Source organism: Osmia lignaria, chromosome 5 (assembly GCF_051020975.1).
Source record: "Osmia lignaria lignaria isolate PbOS001 chromosome 5, iyOsmLign1, whole genome shotgun sequence".
NCBI classification, from domain to species: domain Eukaryota; kingdom Metazoa; phylum Arthropoda; class Insecta; order Hymenoptera; family Megachilidae; genus Osmia; species Osmia lignaria.
This window is the reverse complement of record NC_135036.1, coordinates 8,756,755-8,779,043: the sequence shown is the minus strand read 5'-3', so window position 1 is coordinate 8,779,043 and position 22,289 is coordinate 8,756,755. Positions and strand designations below refer to the sequence as shown.

Below are 22,289 nucleotides of genomic sequence, written 5' to 3'. Positions count from 1 at the left end.
AATTCCTGTATCTTCCACAGAATTTAAAAAAATAACATTCCAAATAAGGGGATGAAGTACACCGTCGAGAAAAACGAGGGGAGAAGATTGCGGAGGCGACAGGTCAACGAGTCGCATCGCGAGAAGCAGCAGCAACGCGGAAAAAGGGATCGACGATGGAGAGAGGGATCCCTGGTTGGTTGAAGATGTGCTGGAAGACAGAGAGGCGAGGAGAGAAAGGGAGTCTTGTCGAACAAATCGGTACAAACGATCGTCGTAAAGCAGTTAAGGCGAGTTTATATACGCGTTTCTCTCGTAGGGCCCCGTGGAGGCGGTCGAACCGAGATGACCAGCCCCGATAGGGAAACCGATAGTCGCTGGCCGGGCTTTTCGAGGGCTCCCTTTTATCCCGGGGCCGCCGAGCAGCCCGGGACCCCCGCGGTGAAGAACTTTTTTAACCGGATTCGAGAGAGGGTCAAACTTGTATCCGTCCGGCAACGCTGATCGTCACAGTTTACGTTCTACGCCAGGTATCAGCTAGGTTGCCTCGAGGGCGGAGACGTCGATGGATCGTCGTCCGGACGATTTAATTTCGCTTTTCCGTCACAGTCTCGTCCATGGTCCGAGACGAATCGTTTTTGTTTTTCAAACGGTCGCTCTTCGTGGAATCGTTTCCTTTACCTTTCAAAATGTCCCAAGTGTCGAAAGAGAATATACATTCGATAACAGTTGTTCTAGCGATAAACATCAATTAAAGACATCATAGTCCCTCTGACGGGTCCCATTAACAGCTAGCAAAGTCGGTAAATTGATATTCCAAAAGGTAGACGCGATTGCCGGACATCATCGTTGCCCAGGTAGACGGAATACTAATACACTTAGCGGTCGGTGCCGTTGAAATTAACATTTCGTTAACGTTTCGAGAGAAAAGGTGGAATCACAGGCAGAAATACAACCGGTTAGCGAAATAAATTTCCCTCGACACGTAGCCCGCTGAAAAATGATTCACGTCCCGCTCTGTATGCGTCACATCCACAATGAACAGAGCACCGTATCCACTTGAGCGGTTGAAAGGGGATCCCTGAGGTCCACCTTTCACGCCTGAGGACAATAATTACCCGCGTCTCATTTATACAGAGAGACTAGCAGCAGCCGCGACGCCACGAAGAGAGAGAAAAAAGAAAGAAAAAAAAAAAAAATCCTCCGTTCCTCTACAAAATAACACTCGAAGCCGAGCCACGCTCTGTCCGGTCTGGAATGATTGGTCCCTAACAATGATCGACGGAACGCAGCTAATTGCATATTCATTGAGCCAGACAGGTCGTAAAGAGACCTCCTAAACGGCTGGACAGAAATCAGGAACTGAACGGTGACTGACCATTCATACCGCGTCTTCTTCTTCGAAACGAATGTTCACCAGGTTTTGTCGTCTAAGTTTATTTATTTTTTCCGAGAATTTTATTATTGCCCACTTAACCCTTCGTGGGTTGTCTGGGTTGTCGAGGGGGTAAAGGAAATTTAATTTTCCTGAAAGTAAACGTTCGAGATTCTTCAGGTATCTCGTACCTTGAAATTGCCCTCAATCAACGTAAAGATTCACGCGAAATCATGGAAAAAAAAAAAGAAGAAATCGGCGCCACACGAAACGAAACGAAACGAAACGAAAGAAGGTTCACCAGTTCCCGTGAATTTCTCTCGTTCAACGTCCACCGAGGGAGTTGGCTGGTCTTCGACTAGAAGCCGTGGTTTCCTGTGCTCTCTTCAAGGTCACCACAGCTCGAAATTCCCGCGGTCAGCCAGCCCCGGCATAATTTCGGCCGTTTATGACTCGCCAAGAACAAATAATAATTTAGTGGGCGTCTACCGGCATCAACATCCCCCTTTCGAGACACGAGGGCCCCGACTCTGCCTGTACATATACCTTCTTCTTCCTTCCCTTGACCGGACGGGCCACACTGTATAAATAACGAGTGGCGCCAGCCGAACTTCCACTGTTACATTATCTCTTATGGTTTACACACGCCACGGCCACCATTATACCCGTCCGAGCATCGTTCACCCATACGTGGACCAACGTTGGTGTGAAAAGGTGAAGCTCTAGCATCCTCATCTTTCTCTTTCCCTCCCTCGGCCTTATACGATTTCTTATTAGTCCTCGGGGCTACTCGAGGTGTGAGAAACTCCGAGATCAATGTAACGGGTGTGCTTTTATTATCTGAATGCTTCGTTTACTTTGAAAATGAATAATTAGGTCATTAACTTATCTGATTGATGATGTGATCAGCGCTTGAATTTGAAATTGGAGAAATTCATTGATGTTTCACGAGAAGAATTATTATGAAATTTTTATGGAAATTTTGAAGATCATCTAGTGTCCCTATATTAATAAACAATTGAAAGTTGGAAATTAAGCCTTCAAGAATTACTACCCTGGTGAATTTTAATTTGATATCTGGAACAGCGAAGGGGATAAAGTGCGAAGAATTCTCATGCATTATTTAACCTGTAATTTCAGGGAAATTTCGCGTGTTCAGATTTCAGGTCCAAGTGGGTTAGCCTCGGAAACAAACGTCGAGTTTATCGATTCTTCCAGGTAGTAGTTCTTCATCGAAGGTGTGAAAAATGCACGGGCCTCTCTTGAATTATAATGACGCGATCAATATATACCGGGTGTTCGAGAAACATATAGACGGGATATTTAAAATCAATTTCACGATTCGACTTTCCTTAATTATCACTCCGTACGATCCGGTTACTCAAGACCCTCTATAAACAAATAATTGTGTAAACTCGAAGCGTATCCAGATAGGAGTCAATTAATTCGTTTCGTCGGGTGGTACCGATCGATTTAAAATCCATTCGACGGCACGAAGTAGCGTAATCCCGCGATTAGTATCGTAATACTCGGTCCGTTGAATCGGCGCTCGACCAACCCGGCATTATTTTCAACGTTCCGTGTTATTAAGATCGACGATAAAACCGTCGGAACACGAAAGCACCGACGATCATTCCGGCTTAGACGCGAGCTGACGATACACGCCAGAGGACACGAGCACCCATCCCAACCTCCGACAATCGTACTAACCCGGCTACCGTGCAATTATGTCTTCGCGTAAAAATTTCTCCCGTCACGGCCGACGAAAAGCGCAAATCTACGATTGCCATCGCTCTCTTTCCTTCCTTTAATTGAATCGCAAACAGCGTTAACTCGTTTATAACAGCGGTCGCTATCAACCATTCAAGATTACCACGATCGATGAAACACAACTATCAACGGGGTCATTAGCTTCGTTCCTTCGTATTCATTTTTTTCTGTACGCCGAGTGTACTATTTACAACAAGGATATTATTGATCTAGTTAGAGAAAAGAGATAATTAGATTGAGGGAGTAGTTTCTTCGATCACATTTTTTCTTTAAAAGTTTTAATTCATCGCAACTAAAGACGCAGCTAACGAGGCTCTGGGTAACGAAGCCGGGCGTAAATTAGTACAAACTCTGAACCTGAATGATCCAGTACCCTTCGAATTAATACCGGGCCGGTTAAAAGTATGCCGGCCACATCCCGTGCAGGCTGCAGTGGCAGCTGGCGAATAGCGGGGTACCTATTAAAGTCCTCTAGATAAAGCGCGAGATTAATTGCCCGCATGCAATGGGTAATTGATCAGATCCAGTTCGCTACGACGACCACGAGGTAACGCGATCCATCGATCGAAATGTTCTTTTTCCTTTTACCCAGAAACCAGCTTATCATCTTCTATGTGTACAGAGTTAATTATTCGAGATAATTTAGAACGTCTTAGGAATTCGATGAGTCAAGAAACAATCGAGAGAAAATGATTTTTTTTTCTTTTTTTGAATTTGAATAGGATACACGGTGAAAGTAGTAGTGTTAAAAAAATGATCCAAAAACAAATAGAAAGTTGAATTTACTTCCAATGTTCAACAGTGTGGGAAATTTTCAACGGCAGTGTGCCATTAGATCCTAATGAAATTCTTAAGTTAAATTGCGAACGATGCTCGTGGTGGAACTGTAATTGGCGGCTATGAATTCCAATTAATTGAGCTACGTAGAGATCTATTTATTCCTCGTTGTATGCGGCAATTAATGCAGGGGATACAAGTTTAGCTTTCGTTACACTTTTGTATCGGTCGAAAGTTAATTTATCGGTCGGCACTGCGGGTCAAATAACGAATTAAATTGCAATCGTGTTGCTTGTAAATTAAATACACCAGTTCCACCGTTTCCCATGAATATGGTTAACCGTTTTTCACATGACCACGCGCGTGTACCCACACAATTTTAACGTGAATTACGTAATTCGACACAAAGGGTGAACCCTTAATTTTGTAATAAAAAAATCATTGAAAAATATTTGAAGAGAAGATGAATTTAAAAATGAATTCTCTTTGAAAAAGAACTTTGAAAATTCACTGAAAAGTTTCTATCGTTCAGTGTTTTAAAATTTCAATATAAACCACTTTGAGTACAATTTATAATCGTACTCAAGTATCTGCTCAACAAAACCATCCTCGAACATTCTAAATATCAAAGAAAAAAATTCTAGCAACAATCTGACCGAACAGAAAAAGACGGCAAGGCTAGAATTGCGGTTGACGAGAAGGAGGATATCAATTAATTCGCGAGGAAGGGGCGAAAAGACGACGTTTTCAGGGTGAAAGGTAAAAGGGTGTCGCCAAGACGGGTCTCGTTTGGAAGAATAGCCCACAAGAGGAAGAATGTCGCGGGCTGAGGCGAGCGAAATGAATTCTCGCGTCTAGAACCTTCTCCTCACCACCCCCCTTCACCCGTCACGGTGCCACCTCCGCCACCCACCCTGGTTCTTCAGCTCTCGTTTCTTTCTCCCTCGGTTTCCATCTATCTGGTTGCATTTCACATGGAATTCACACGTCTCGCGTGTACACTCGGTGAAAAAGAAAGGGGTAGGCGAGTGTATCCGAGGGGTGTAGGTCGAAAGAGGGCGAAGAAGGCGGCCGTAACAGCTTTCTATTTGCATACTGCCTCTCCCTTTTCATCCGCGAGCTCCCTTTCGACACCGGCGTTATTTGCATTCAGAAATTGGCCGGCAACCACCGTGGCGACCTCCTTCCTTCCTTCCTCGCTCACTCGCCAACTTCTATCAACCCTCTGAACCACCCGAAATTATACGAAATTCTCATGGATACCTTTCGATTGATACCTCTCGACGTTTTCTGACATCGATGCTAAGTATCGAATATTATTAAGATATTTAAGGTAAGATGTTGAAATAGGGGTGGACGAAGGTGTAAAATAAAATAAATTAAAATCCTAATCGTATCAAAGTATGGTAGAAAATCTCAGAATGGGAGCGGCTTCACGATCCGCAGAAAAAAGCGAACCCGTCTAGACGATCTGTCAGCGGGTCTCGAGCGGGCGCAGTCTTGTAACAGTCGTGTTACATATTCGCAGATAGGCCGATAGGCGTAACCAGCTCGAGAGCGGAGTAAAAAAAAAACCACGAGACCGTCTCGTCCCGGTAAACGGTCGTTATCTATTCACACCACTCGGACACCAATATAAATGGTAAGTGGGATACACACACGGCACACAGCGTTACCCGTACACGTGTTTCAGCGTGCACGCGCCCTTACGCGGCGTTCCAACCCTCGTAATTCCTTTTTCGTCTTGGACAAGTTTGGCTCGATTCTGCTTGCGAATTCTTTCGCGATCATTGTACCGGTATCGTTATTCGTTCGAACGAGCAATGGAACTTTTTTATTTCGATTATCGCGATTTATATTTTTGGAAATTCTTACGTTCTTTATGCTTGCAAAATTTGGAATTTGAAATTAACGAAATCTACTTTAACGATACTGTAATTATCTTGGAGATCAAAATATTCCACGAGCAAAGGTAAAAAAACGTCAGCAGTAATTAAAAGTTAAGATCGAAATAATTAATGTACTCTCGATTCCACGATCGACTTTCTCTCGATCACGACTAGGTGGATCGTTCGGAACACATGCTTGATCGACCGATCGATCGCGATGCATCGGCTCGAACTCGACATGTGCTGTTACAGATTATTACGTGCAGCGTGTATTGAGTACACGTGCATGCAACCGACCAGTGCATCCTCTCGATGCACTCCCCTATCGATTCATGCGCTCCTCGATGTTTTCTACCACGAGAGCAAAACATTGAGCGTTAACTTATCCAGACGATCGGGAAATTACGTGTGTATCGATGAACGTTTGAAAATTAAAAATAGAATTTTTCAATTTGCATTCGCTTCTATAAAATCAGACGGTTGGATTAATTTTCCGAGGAACGAGTCAACAACACGTACGAGAATGAAATATAAACTTGTCAAAGCGATAGAATAAAAGGACAATAAATCTTGCTGAAACCCGACAGGTAACTTGAAAATATACAGCTTTCCTTTCCAAATGATTTCCCTTCTCCAAAGTACTCTACTGACGAATTGCATTCCAGCGATGACATCGCTTCCGTCTATGATTTCTCGTGATCCAAACTTATTTGCATCGTCCCAGCGTCCATCGCATGTCGCGTGTTTCGAGCTTGACCTTAGGCGACGACATTGATCGTATATTATTTGAAAGAACTATCTCACTAGCCGCTGGATGCAACGACATCCTGGCTGAGGGTAATTTATCACGTGCATCAGATGTGCATCATTTATTCGCGTTGCTTGTAGCCTCCGGTTATCGGAAACTTTAGATTTTCTATTCGTTTCAATGAAATTTCCAATCAAACGATCGTTCGAACGAAACGAGACGCGCGTGTAAAATCTACGGGTCAAAAAATGGTTTGAAAAATCGTTAAACCAGGTGCACGCGTTTCACGCCACATTCGTCGCTCGGTGAAAATTTCGCCAAAGGGCCCTTTACGCTTAATTGCCAGATAAATGGTGGACGTTCGTTCGCGCTCTTATCGTGGTGGCGTCGCGCGGCGCGTAAGTAACACGCTCGTAAGCCCGCATTACGCATGCTAGATAATGGGACGCTAATTATTTCTAGCCAGTGCCCACCGGTTAATTTATTATACAGTCCTGGAACGTTTCTTTTACGCGCGCGCCGGTCCGCGCCATGTATCATGGATGCGCGACGATCAGACGCTTCTGCGCAGCGCATTCCGCTCGAAACGACCGGTCGCGTTAAGTATTCATAGGTAATTAATAGCCAACGCGAAAGGCATTTCTTATTCCTCGGTAAAATTCATTTTTTAATCGCTCTCTGTACTTTTGAAAATTATCCTCGAGCCTCGGCGAATGGGACGGGAGTTTATGAATCATCCTGTACAAGTCACTTCGACTTATATTCTACCGGCCATTTGTCAAGCACCTTGGAATCGGTCTGTACATCTAACCACCTGACAACTCATCCTTCAACGCCTCGAAATTTTGCAGCTTCGTCGGTTCGTGTAAACGCCGGGTAGACCGAGTTCGCGTGCGAACCGACGCGACGAGACGAGACGCGACGCGATGCGACGCGACGCGATGCGCTATCTCGTAATCGCGTGTACAGGCCTTTGTAGCCTTGAGAAACACGCTGCAAAGTGCCGTCGTAGATAAGGACACTCGTGTTCGAGTAAAATGAAAAAGTGGCGGGAATACAACGTCACGGAGTCGCTGGAAGTTTATCGAGCACACCGTGGACGGGGTGAGAGGAGAGAAACAGGTGATAACCAAAGGGAAATAGGTAGATTTTCAGAGACAATTCTTTTTCTTAAGAAGCAATTATTGTTAGAAAATCGTGTACCGTGCAGTGTTACAATAATCACCACGATGCAATTAAAAGTCAACACGTTGTTTTCTAATTATTCCATCGAGTCGTTAACACGTTTCTGTAACCGACGATCGTATCTAAAGCCTGAATTATGCGTGGGATAAAATATTCCCGGCGTTTATGTAGGTTTCAATTAAACGCATTTTATTATATACGCCGATCGTAAAGCGTAGGGTTTTTAAATTTCAAGATTCGATGGAAACACGAAATTGCATTGCAATTATTCGGAACAGTTGCACCGATTGCAGTGGTTGCAACGGCTACCGTGCAACGACGGTATCAGGTTTCAATAAACAGTAAATAATTTAATACGCGTATCCAGTAGCTTATAGTGTTGCAACCGAGTTTCCCGAGGAAAATATATGTTTACAGGTAGTAACGTAATGCGTACAAATCGTATCGTTGCTGGGGATAAAGAAACCGCTCGGTAGAATTAACGTCGACCAATGTATCGAACGATATTTTAGTAAAATGCGTGCAACCAATTAGCCGTTTCATACGTTTATCGTATCGAGCCAATTGGAGGAATTTTTCCAGCGTTAAGTAAACGTAAGAAGAGTTTCGCGATTTCGTCATTTTTCGAGGGTGTGACTCATGTTAAATAGAAAAGAAAAGCTAAATAAACAGTGATAAAACGAATAATTTCTTGGTACATTTATAAGTAGTTTTCGATCACGATTGACCCAGCAGGATAGGCCGCAATACCATATGAAAAATTCTTCTTGGCAGCAGGTTATACGGACGGTGCTGGATCCTTGACGCTACTTCATTACACGCTTCAATATAGCTCCTCTTGCTCTATTCTACGCGCGAGAGGGTGGCGCGAATAAAGAAATACTCAGCAACTCGACAGACCTAATTACGAGCCACTAAACCTTTCGAAAGCTCGAGCAATCAATCTCGCGCGCGTCGAAAGCACCCCTTCTCGCCGTCCACACGTTTCTTTTGTTTATCCAACGATCTACACCGGTACGCGCCAAACCGTTTCCCTCCTCGCGCACCCCTCGCACCGTGCACCTCTGTGTTTTCCCAACGATTCGCGAACGCATCTCATTTCCGTAGTGGCGAGGATGCCCGAAAACAAAACTCACCCCCTTCGATCGAGCGTTTTTCGCGTTGATAAATCAGGAAAATAAGAAAATACTTGGACGAAAATTTCTCTTTAAAATAATAACAAACTCACCCCTGTGACGCCGGGCGTTCACGTGACAGCGGGCACCTAGAGGCGCCCGAGCCTCGACACCACGTGGGAATCGCGACCGAGGGAGGGATGCGTGTAGCAGCAGAAAAATCTGGTGAAAAACGAAAGGATGCTTTGTGCCTCGGCTCGGCTCGGCTCTGCTCGGCTCTTCTCGTGGTTCTCGCTGAGGGTGTTATTCAAAGGCACCCACCCCTTCTTTTTTCCCGTCAGCGCCGAAGGAAACGTCGATATACGACCGCCTGGCGATACTCTCCTCTCTCTGACACTTCCACCACAATCGCAGAGCGCATTTTCAGGCGCGTTCAGGCCACTACGGCTAATTACCAACCCCGGCCGGGAAGACGGGACGAGCGCGACCCTGAAGAGAAAGCGTTCCCTTCGCGGCCGACAGAGACACTGAGAGCTCGCACATGCGCTTGCCACGCGGACGAAGACGGATAGATGCGTGGTGGTGGGGGAGAGAGAAAGAGAGGGACGAATAGTGGGGAGGAAAAGGGGATAACACAGAGCGATTGCGGGCTGACGCCACAGGTAAAGGGGTGCTGCAGGGTGAAGGGTGAACATATGTACTGGTATGACCGTTCGAGGGTGAAGAGTACCGTACGGGGTTGAGGGAAGGGAGAAACGCGGGATTTTTTGACCGCTGGTAAACACTTTCGGAGGTGAAATTCTTCGAAGACTAGCAAGAAATTATGACACGATAACTTTGTCTACGACACTTCACTCGCATACGTTTCTAATAACCTTATCCGTGTACGCGTCAAATTAATGAACAAGGTTAATTAGAAATCCAAATGAAAAATGGCGAAGGGAGACACGGTTAAAGGAGGCGGCGTGATAATAGAGCAGCGATGCAAGACGCGACGAGGCGCAAGATCGGAGCCGGACACGCGATTCCAGGTGTACGATCTCGTTTCAGATAGAATTATTACGCCGACTTCGCCGACGATTAGATTATCCCAATGTCAGCGGAGGAGATATTCTGTTAGCCTCCCTCGATGCGAAACTTAAATCTCATCGATCTCGTGTACATGCTCGCGATACGAACGCGAACGCGTGACTGCCTTTGACTCTCTTCGATCCGCTCGACACGTAAATAATCGCCTGGATGTTGATGTTGTTGCTCGGTAAATTCCAACGAAACGTTTCCTACTTGAAGAGTCATAACGTACGACTTTGAAAAGTAAACACTCTATCGGTAGACCATCGATCGGTGAAATATTATAATTTTTCTTAACTAATGCAAATAAAAGTTTCTGAATCGTCCTGTATATAGTTAAACGCTCCCACCTAGGTGAACGCAAATTAACACCGCGAGCGATACGATATTCGAATGGCAAAGTCCAAGGACGATTTTGCAATTCGAAGAAACGTAACGCGACCGTTCGAAGAGACATCCACTTCTATCTTTTCCCTTTTCCAGCCGTTCGTTTGCCGCCAAGGTGGACGCGACAAGTAACGTTCGTCAACGATAACGGTGACAAGCAATATTAACGATAAGTACAGGTTCAACCGTCAAAACGGACATGCATATTTCATTGGACGCGATAGGTAACTGCAACTCTAATCCCCACACGGAATGGGACATCGGTTTTTTTCTTTTTTTTTTTCTTTCTTACGTAACCGTGAAATTAGTATGCTAAACCACGACAGATAATAGATGATAATTTGAAGGGTGAACTAGACACCTGTCCGCGGACGTGCAAGTAGAGAATGAAAACATCTTCATTAACCGTACAAGGACCAATCGGGTTAAAGCGAGCCGTGTTAAAAGTCAATGAGGAAAGAGGAAGGAGGCTCGGATGAAAAGGAAGAAATCTTGAACAACGGAAAGAACGTGGTCAGAGTGTTCCCCTCGACGCGATTACGTAAGATTTTCGTCGGTTTCGAGTGGTCGTGGCTGCCTTACGGTTTGTTGGCTCGTGCCTCTTTATTTGATTTAAAAATCAGAGAAATTAAGCCTCGTAAAACTGGCCGAGCGCTAAACGAACGAAGCGCAAACAATATGACGCGGTTCGCGTCAAATTGTCGGAAAAAGTTCAATTTAATTGATTCACTTGAGCGACCGTTTTATTCCTTTTTTTTCACTTCCACGTTGAATCGTTTCGAATTTTACCAAAGGAAGTGAGTTTCAGATATAGCTAGCCTATCGCGAACGAGCTAAACGGATGATAATCGCGGAGGGCCGACTCCGCTCTAAATCAATCTCCGTCGCTAAATAATAAGCATCGAGTTAAGTCCGTCCGAGGAGGGGTCGCTCGAGAAGACGACGGGGACGATCACGGATAATTACACGCGCGGAAATTGCGGCTGGCCCAATCTGCGTCCGGTGGTCTACGTCTCAATACACCTCTCTGCTGCTACTCTCCCATACCCTCCTACCTCTTGTTTCATCCTGTTCCTGACCTGTACCAGTGGCCGGCCACAGCACTCGCCAGGCACTCTCCAGAACGCAAGAGCCCAGCCTCGATGCATACAGGATGTTCCAAAAAAAGTATATAACAATACAGAGCACCCAACGCTCGAGTGACGCAAAGTTACCCTATCTGTCTCTGAAATTGATTTCCGAGCAATCTTACAATTTAAACTGAAATTCTTTAGAAGTAGAAGAAATTCGTTCGTCGATAGAGCAATTTAGAGATAGAAAATTTAATGATTTGAGACAGCCTGTATATCGAGCAGGATTGGAATAATGCCGGGGGTGGTGGGCCCCGTAGCAGGGGCCCTAACCATAGGGTTAGCTTAACGATGTTTGTTTTATACATTGGCAGCCTGTTCCCGAACCTGTAATCTTTCTAAACGAGATATTACCCGGGCCTCTCGCGAAACCCACCTCTCGCTCGTAAGGGCCCGTGGCTGTGCGGGCCCGGGGACAAGGATTCCGCGCTCGTGTGTCGAACAGGGGCCCGAAATTGGCCCACCGTGGCCACAAATTGCTGACCGTTCAACGGTTACACGGTACGTGCTCGTAGTTCAAATGGGACTTAAGACCCCGTGACAAACTGATCAAGATTATGCCCCCCCAAAAGAATATGTAAAACTTGGAAAATCGAATGAAATGAATTAATCCTAAGAAACTTTCACGTCATTGATTTACGAAAGCTTCTTGATATTTGGAAGTTCTCCAAAAGTTTAACCAATTTCCAAGTAGTCTTGTATTATTAAAATCCGAAAGAAAAGGTTAGCGTAAGGTACGACTAAATCTGGACGAGTGTATAGTCTAGCAGCTGGAACGACGATCCAGATACACACGCGTGTACACGTCTTTTTCACGCTCACCTGTGTGCGTCACATATGAAATATGTAACGTTGCATGCTCACCCCTTTATTCGATGTACTTTCCTCGGCTATTATAGTTTCCCGAAGTGTATACGCGTTCCAGCGTTTCATCGCGTTCACAACTCTGTTTCGACTATTCTTCCTACGGTAACTACCCCTTTACGTCGCCCTTTTGCTCTGTGTTTTTTTTTTTTCCCCCCTTTAGCTAGAAGCTTCCCGAGAAGTTTGCCGTGTTTACGGATTAAGAGGATTCGCGATCGTTGAGCTTTCAGCGAGCATAGAGGGTATGAATGTTTAAACGTAGTGAAAAATGTTGCAAAACAATAAACGATCTTACTTTCTAACTTTCCACCGAACGTTTCCACGTTACGTTTATTCCGTAGACGTTCGAGAATATTTTTCTCTCTACCGTCGCCTACCGAAATTCGTTCGTCTGCCGCGAATTTCGCGAAGGGGGGGCCAATTCACGCGATTTTCTGCGGTTTCTCGCGACCACTTCTCGTGTTTCACATGGTAGAAACTGATTTTTCTCACGACTCTTAACTTACGGGTTTCGCTTTCTCGTTCAAAATATTTCAAATGTGTTCAATCAAGATAAATTAACACTTACCGGCCGCTTTTCGTGATCACCATCTCCGTGCCGAGCTTGTGAAACTTTTCCCAGAGTTCTTTGCCTTCGAGGGTTACCTTCGGATCGTCCACCACCCCGTCTTCCTCAGGATGATGAGGAGGTACGAGGGGATGATGCGGGCCCGCGAGAGGATGATGAGGTGCCAGGGGATGCGGTGACGCGTGCAGCATCCCCGGGGGTAACGGGGGCCTAAGTGGCCTCATCGCGGGCCCGCCAGGACCACCTTGATGATGGTGGTGTAACGCTGCCGCTGCGGCCGCCAGGACGGCTGCTTCTTCAGGTGTGTGCGGACCAAGGCCTAAACCTGAGGAAGTAAGACACAATTTTTCATTTCTTTCCTTAAAGTTATTATCTACTTGCAAAATAATGAAAAAAAGAGAAATCATGGTCCTCCTGAGACCCAAAATATTTAAGCTCATAGAAATATAACAACTATGCAAAAGACGGTTTATTACAAATACAAAAAGCCTCCGTGTTTCAAAGTGATTTATTTTATCGCGAACCGCATACTGAATACCAAAATTATAAATTTTATCTTTACTGTTCGTGATAAATCGACAATATGTACATCGGTTGGTAATGCTCGTTTACAATTCAGCAGCTCTTTAACTAAAATATTATTAACGTTTCATTTCGAACGAATTAATATTGCAATAAGTATCGCTTTTCACGTGAACTTAAATTGATACGTCGTTAATTATTAATTTCATAATTTTAATTATATCGAAAGATGACAAATATTTTGGTACCTTCGTTCAATATTTTACTTAAGATTGATATTAGGATGAGTGAAATGTGAATTTATGAAGGTTCGATTTTCCTGAAACGTTACTGATAAATCTAGGATCTGAAGATCGATACCAGCACGATAGAATCGATCATCGTACGAGGACAATTGATTGGAGCACAGATTGCTCTATTGACCCGCGAACGACGAATGCGTCAGCTCTATTTTTGGATTCGAACCAAGAATAGTGACGGCATTCGCGAGTGGTTCGCGATTTTCGAAGGAGAAGAGCAGTCTACCTTCAACAAAGTTTCAAACTTCTTGGAGAAGTTCGGCACGAGGGGGATGGGGGAGGGGAAAAGTAACCAGAAGTTTCTTAGGGGTTGCGAACTGCCGGTCGATCGACCCTTGCGAACTTTAAGCGGCTGTCCTTCAATCGTTATTCCTTAATCTCGTTGATCCTTCAAATTCGCGATTCTATTTTAAAACAATTATTCACCAAATTTAGTATTATTGATGAATTTATGAATAACAAGTAGTATTTTATTAATAACTTGTGAAATAATCTTAAAAGTATTTTGAAATAAATTAAAAAATCATTTTTAAAAAATTTCCACTATCTGTCGAGTAGTTTTTTAATAAATAATTTGAAATGTGTATTTTAAGTAAACATTGAATAAATTTTGACTACATTTTGTATGAAATTTCAAATAGAGCACATATCTATAAACACAACAATTAATAATAGCAATCTTGTTATCCTTCGATGCTTGCACAACCAGGATAATATATTCTCGGATAGATATTTTATTCATTACCATTAAATATAAATTTCACGTGTGATCACCTAAGAATCTCGTAAATTGGTCGGCCTTCTTTCAAGTAAATTGAGAATCAATAACAAGCGACGATTAAGATAGCGAGAGAGGATGAGATCAACTTTAAAATTCTAATCAGCCTGCGATGCTTTTTCGATTTTTCGATTATCATGAAATTTATCGATACCTCCTTTACCTCTGTCGTTTACCATGGCAACATCGTTACTTCAATTAACGAAATTAGCGTTTAATTTTCTAGCCGTAAAAAAATCACCTTGTGTTTGTTCTACAAACGATACAAAATAAAAATAAATAAATCTCAGCTTGAAAACGTAGAGATGGAAAGGAAAGAGTGAGGTACAACTATCTTCGTTCTTTCTATCACTTTCGAACGCTCGTGTCTGCATACTTAATTAACAAATTCTCGACCAGCTCGAGCCAACTATAGATTACTTTTTCATGCAAGCAATTTCGTTATTTACAACTGTGTTTCCTCCACTCTCGACCAATCACCGACTACCTGTTGCACCGAAAAAAACAACAGACACCACTTTTCTATTTTTTGTTCGCAAAAATTCAACTCCACCTTCGAGTGCATACTTTGAGAAAGAAAATCTACTTTCACCCATCGTAATACAGCTCCATAGGGTATTTTTTTATTTTTTGCGAGCCTCCCGAGTACAAATCGCGATTTTCAACAAACAAGTGGTAACACGTTGAAATTATCATTCGTTACGATGCAAATCGCGATTACAGATTTATGATTAATGACACGGTTAATAGTTAACGGCACGGACACGGCTCCTGGTATTTTCTTTCCGTTTCAATCAATTACCGGGCGTAACCCGGGAAAAATGCGAAACCTGTTGGCAACGCTAATGACTTCATGATTGTTATCACATAAAGTCCGCGCGAGCCGATCGTTAAATCGATGCCGTTTATCTGTTTCGTATTTATTTCCACTGTATCTAGCGTTCTCCGAACGTTTCGCCACGATTCCTTGCCCTTTTTCATAAACAATGAGCCTCGATTTTTAAATATTCCACTTTTCCTTTCTGTCTGAGATAAGTCTTTCTATAATAATTTATTGTATTTCAATTTCTATGAAAAACACGAGAAATTTATCGAACAAAATTAATCAGAACAAATTGACAAATTCGTTCTTTCCTGTGCTTTTCCTGAACGGATGGAAAATGAAATTCGTTTCATTCATCAAGAACAAAATAATGCAACTTGTTGCGAATCGACTTCTTTTCATCGTGCTATCGATCACATAATTTTCAGAGATACAATTATGAACAATTAAAAATATTATTGAGGCTCGAAATAATTCCACGGGTTTTTAAACGACCGGTCCCGATTTTTGGAACAGAAGAAAACACCGCGACCGTAAGTGATTATTGCCGTTCGCGTTTTATCATTCCCGCCGCTTTACTACACGTGTTAATGACGATGATTCACGGAGTGACTCAGTTTCAATTTCCAAATCGCTGTTCAGCTCGATCCTTGAATCGATTAGCAAGTATTTTCGATACGAACGCGTTCGAGAAATCAAACAAGATCCTCGAAACGAGTCGTACAGGTGTTCGAAAGCAATTTGGAAGATCGTTCGAACCCATTATAGTATTTTGGAACTTTCAATAATTACCAGTATTTATCGAAACAATTTCGTTTCATTTGCATGGATGCATTTGAAAATATTGTTTCAGCGAATTTTAAATTCAATATTACCGAAATATTATACATCGATAAATATTTGCCTTCTTCGAAATAAATATTTACTACAATTAAGTACTTTTAACGCTTTGATAATTCCACTTTCATTTATCACTTATTTCCGAAGAAAAAATTATCTATTAACAAGACGTAATTAATACGGTGTCTAGGTGTTAAGATTAATTATTTACTATTACTAATATGAAATTTGGTCTGAATTGATTTTTCCGCCAATTCGATCGATTAGATTCAAATAAACCGGGCAATTAGTAAGACAGAACTCGAATCGAGCGTGTGTCGAATGGAAAGGCAGCAGCGATTTTCCGGGTGAATCGCGGAGAACAGGGAAAATCGAGCGGTCAGACTCAGATAAATGATCGCTCCGTTTTTCACTCGGACAAATTTCACCTGGAAACCCGGACTACAATACCGGCAGCCATTAATTGCGCCGCTTTCTATCGGTCGTTCGTTTTTATTTCTCATTGGTCATGGAATACGGGGTGCCTCCAACCTATACACGATTTCCAACCTCAACCGAACACGGTTTCTCCGTAGAAAATTCCACGTACTTGTAAAGTGAAAATATTTTGCTAAACTAAACTCCATTTTCTATGAACATTAACCTTAACGACGCTCGTTTGCACGTTCAAATAACCTTCGACTAATTTAATCATGATAATTTACATTAATTTATACAAATATCAATCGTAGACTGTGTTTAATGATTACAATCGCAATAGTTTCTCACAGAAAGCGTTGTTTTATAATAATTCACGACAATTGTCTGTTTCGACGTATTCGAGGCAACGAAATGCAACAGAAAAGTGGTAGAATGCTTACCATTGACAGGAAACGATAATTCACCAACCACATGCTCGAAACACGTTGTCTAAGTCGAGAAACCAACACTGATCAACGAAAAAACAATAAACTACGCGATAAACTACATTATTTTAATCAGAATACCGAACAATTTCGCAGCTCGTACGTGCACGTTGCGTCAAAACCCGCGGAAAGTGAGGAAGATGGCGCTGCTGTCGCGCGATTGGCTAACCATTATGGCGGCACTATTCAAATCCGAATCTAATAGCGTTGTTACAAGTCAGAAATTAAAATGCGAAAATAAGAAAAATTGAAGATGTTAACTTGCCTCCTATTATTTGTTATAAATACTTATATATATCTAAGACTTCTTAATAGTCTTAAGAACCCCTCTGTTAAATTTATTTTAAATATTTTTTGTATCAACTTTAAATTCAATTATCTGGAAAAGGAAGACTCCTACAAAAAATTCTTATTCCACACGTTCAACGTACTTTATCAAGAGGAATCGGCTGGGTGCAGTTTTTAACGGTGAATTTCAAGACGTCGGGCCTCTTTTCGCCCTTTTCCCTCGGTGTCGGCCTACGGGTTACGCGACCAACGACACACCACGAATTTCGAATGTAGCGAACGTCGGTCATGCCCTTGGCAAGATTAATTGCCACGGGACTGTGGTCAGTTGGCTGGCAGCCTGACTAGAAAAGAGGAAGAGCCGGAGAAATGACGGGAAAGGCGAGCAATAACAATGACGGATTACCCGTTGTCGTTGACGGTCCAAGAAAAGCGCTACCGTACCAGGTTCAATGAAAAATTGTCATTTTGTAACATAAGATTTGAGTACAGAATAATCATAATTCATTCACTCTTATTTCTTCGAGATATGTTAATTTCTTTTAAAATCGCATTAATAAAAGATTAATTTTCTAAATCACTAAAAGCAATTTCTACTCTAATGGATTCGTTCGCACGAAGCGTATCGGGTTAGCAATTCTCCGCGAGATCTGTAGGTGTTTTATGTCTGCTAATTCAACGACGTACATTTAAGTGGATAAAATCGCCTAATCGAAACGCATCGATAAATCCCCCGCGGTTTCGCACCTATCGCCTCTGAACAACCATCCAGCGAATATTCTTTGCACGTTTCGAGATACCCGGGGCGAGGACATCGCCGTAGAATGCAAACGGGCTACAGTTTCAGAGAAGAAGAAAATTCTTCTAAAACTGACTATCTATCACCGTGATTAATTAATATATAACTTGCATGTACAACGATTTGACGGTCGGTCTCGTGTATTCGTGATTTTTCATTATATTATGTACTAATTATAATTTCAAAATTAGTGGTTTCGTAGTGAATTATAGAAGCATAGTTCAGAGGGAAAAAATGTTCGGATCTGATTGAGCAATGGCTGTAATAACGCAGGAAAGACGATAAGATCGAGAAGGTGGTGTAGTTAGCGAAGAAAAATCCTAGATCCTCGCCGGCAATAGATCACGACTCGAGTCGACAATAATGCAATCGATCTGCCGTATCTCTTTCGAGGAACAACGTTTTGATATTGTTTCTAGGACGCATTGTCCCTGTTCAATCGGCGAAACTGATGCGGATTTCGAGGAAAAGGCAAACTAATCATTTCAGACTGATATATTCGATAGATAATGAAAATAACGGAACGATCGAAGTTCCGACAGAAGACGTTCTTTGATGACTTTCGATGGAATCCATAAAAAAAAAGGCTCGCGAAAGGAAGAGGGATACAATGTTAACCGCGTGAAAATCGTGGTGCGTGGAGAAACGATTTTCTGCCTTATCGTCTTATCTGGCATCTCATTATTACACACGTCCACCTCATCCGTTGCAACTGGTTATTCCCTTCGTTAACTTCAATGATGAATTAATTCGCCGCACCCGTTGACACGCGTTGTCTTTCAGCGAGCCGCGGCGAATGGAAACTCGATGAAACAGCTGGATTCCTCGGCTCGGTAGCTAGAATTCCCGGCGATTCTTACTCTATCCTTTCCAGAAGGCAACACACCTCGATTTGTTGCTAACGTGACGAGGCGAGATTGTAACGTGCAACGAGTGTTTCAAGATTTGATAATAAAGTTTCGCATAATTGTACGAGTGTTTGAGAAATTAATTGCAGCAGAAAATCAAGAGTTAACTGATACATAAATTTTCACATTAATTTTACCATGCTTTTACTTGTTAATTATAAACGATTTCATTAGATGTTTGCCTTACAAACATTCTCAGATTCCTTTTATTCTAACGTGTACACGAATAAATTATTTTATTGTAGTCTGAGGTTGCGTTCCAAGAGGAGGAAAAACTAAAGACTTTTCCCGTCGGATGCGTTGCGTAAGACACGCGAAAAACGTCATCACTTCCGGTGGACAATGATAGCGCCAGCGTTTCTAAGTTTTTGATCACAAATTTTTAAGACACTGAGTAAATTTTAATTAACATCGATTGAATGGTTCAATTTTGAACAATTCCATTCTGTGAACGAATGTACACTAACATGGGGTGACGTGAACCTCCATTTTGTATTTCTTGAACGCTTCATGGCGAAAATGAGCGCTTGAATTGTGAATTTTGACCTGAGATTTATTCCGAGCAACATTTCAAGAAGAATATTTATCAAATTCAATTCTTGCCTTTCCTTTATTCTTTAATTAATTCAATTAATGATTCTAGAGTAATGGGAGATGTTAGAAAGCGGGAAAGTCGATTTTCATTTGACTTTCATTGACAGCTGACAGAAGGAAACGAGGAACATTTTGCGAGTAAAATTAATGAATCACCGATTCGAACAGGTGAGAGAGCTTTAGCTTTAGTTACACTTTAATTGACAGCTGACGCGGTGCAAACGCGAGCTTGCGATCGCGGAATTAATGAATTTCCCTATAACTTCAAGCCGATCTGTCGAGTTTCCACCTTTAATTTTATTTTAATTGCTACCTAACGCGAACAGATGCGAGCTCATGATCGTGGAAATTAACAAGCACGCAAGTTCGAGCCTATTAACAGCCAACAAATGAGTTCCCTTTCGATTTTCAATGCCGATAATCAGAAAATTGATCATTCTTTCCGTTGTTAATCGATGGAAGAAAATGTATACAGCTATCCTGACCAAATCAAGAAGAATCTCTTAAAAACATTGCAGGAAATTAATATTTTCACAATTTTCTTGTACAGAAGAACGCTCTACGGTTATTAATGATTAGTTAATAGAAAATTATTATTATACCGAACATTCAGACAAAAATTTTACCTTGCTGCACACACTGTTCAACTCTGTATCATAGAAAAGCTGGAAAGATTGCTCTATCACTTGCTAATCACCACCGAATAGCTCACACCATATGAATTTCACCTGATCGTCGTCCAACAAACGTACAGTACCAAGAAATCGCGTAATAATTAAGCATCAGCAAATGGAAACGCATGCAAACGATCTCAGCTCGCGAACCAGTCACCGTCTAACCGATTTCCGATGAATCTCCGTCGAAATTCACGATCCATGGATCGTAGCGACGTCTAACAACGTCGTCGGTAGAAGATTGACAGCCGTGGTTGTCTCGACCAAGTGAAAACACGGCTGACCACGTTAACAAACCGATCGGAACGGTAACCTCGTGGAAATAAATGTATCTTGCCATCGGCGCCGATGAATAAACGATGAAACGGTTCTCTCGCGTGCCGAGCGTGCGTCTCCTGGGATGATTAGCTATCTTTTTCGTAAAATCCAGCAAACGCGAAAAACGAAGAAGATTAGCGAGGAAATTTCAACGTTGATGCAAGCTTTCAGCCTTTAGGCATTAAAGGGAACGGTGTTGGAGCGGGTATACTTGGTACAAAATTTAGAAGATGAGAAATAATATGGCGTGTACAATGATTCTTCTGGACAGAGGTCAATCTACAGGGTGGTACAAGCGAAAGAAAATTTTTCTAAATGAATTATATCAATATTGGATCAGCCATGAAAGGGGAATTTTCTAAGACCCATTGCTTGATTTTTATTAAAAATTTTGAAAAGTAAATACATTCTGCAGATCCATTAGCGATATTTATAAGCGAGACTGGACTCCCTTTCCTCAAAAACCAAGTCTTGTACTTTTGATACGTGGAATCTATATTTTTTTTCTTCATACTTTTTATACGTTTCGATAAAATCACCGATAATTACTGTCGTTTTAAATAAAAATTTTGATGGGTCTGGTGTTGAATAAAATTTTGAAAATTTTACGAGGAAGATAACACTTTGCACATTGTAGAATAAAGGAGAATTTCAGTGGCAAGTGTTGCAAACGATAAGTGGAACTTTATCAAACAGCACCTTGTCGCTCGTAAAAGCCTGAGAGATAGGCTAATTAAATGTCAGTCGATTTTTCCATTACTTGAATATCTTTTTTTCAAAGACACTCGGGGAATCCTGAAGCCTACAATTTCAAACGCGTAATTTTGCGATAACTTGTGCGATTATGGTAGAAAGTTTCTACGTTTTGGTGAAATTTTGAAGAGGATGGTAGGGGGATGAAGATCAAGCTGAATTTTAGCCTTTTTGCAATATATTCTAGCTGTTAGAAGATGGTCGAAACATTGTTAAGATAAAAAACAATGTGAATTTCTTTCCAAATTAACCGCACTGTGTTGTACACAATTAAAACTAAATAATTGTTGAATTGCATATTATAGAAACAAAATAAATATCATAGAATATCATATATTGATTCTATTTACCTAATTTATACAAAATTCAATAGAAAATGTACAGAAATGTGTAGTAAAATAAAAAGTGCATTGCTTGATGAACTGCACTTGTTAAAAACAATAGTAAGTTCAAAGAATGTACAATTTCAATTGCTTGTACAGCTGTTAATGAATTTTATATAAACAAATCGATGTTAAATAAGAATGTTTGAGAATTTAAAAGAATCATAACCTTGTATCATATATTTAAAGACCATATAAACGTATTTCGACCATTTCCTACCCTTAAAAGCACAGAATTTTTCAAAAATCACCAACTTTCCCAATGTAACTAAAACAATTCAAATTTTCCTGAAAAATTTTTGAGATATCTACGGTGATACTGCAAGAACGAGGCTAACCTGACATTGTAACACCAGAAATTTCCAATTTTCTTTCCCTGAATCTCTGATAACCAAAGTATAAAGAAAACCACGTCTCCAAAAAATAGAAACGTTAATAGTTGGAAGTAGGAAACGTTTCCAGAAACTTTACTCTCGATGGCAATGGGAAGATCGTGTTCCTGGATCTTCAATCTCCGTTCGGAGTTGTTTGTTTACCAGACACCGTT

The 22,289-nt window shown here is 41.8% G+C and overlaps 1 protein-coding gene across 3 annotated transcripts in view; it reads right to left on the bottom strand.

Annotated features, from left to right (window-relative positions):
* The window catches only part of bi (T-box transcription factor bifid), a 77,754-nt gene that overhangs the window by 52,501 nt on the left and 2,964 nt on the right, over positions 1–22,289 (bottom strand). For all 3 annotated transcript variants that reach the window (XM_034325775.2, XM_034325773.2, XM_034325774.2), the window contains exon 2: positions 12,859–13,183. In XM_034325775.2, coding sequence (XP_034181666.1) covers positions 12,859–13,183 — 325 coding nt within the window. The remainder of the gene's footprint in view (positions 1–12,858; positions 13,184–22,289) is intronic.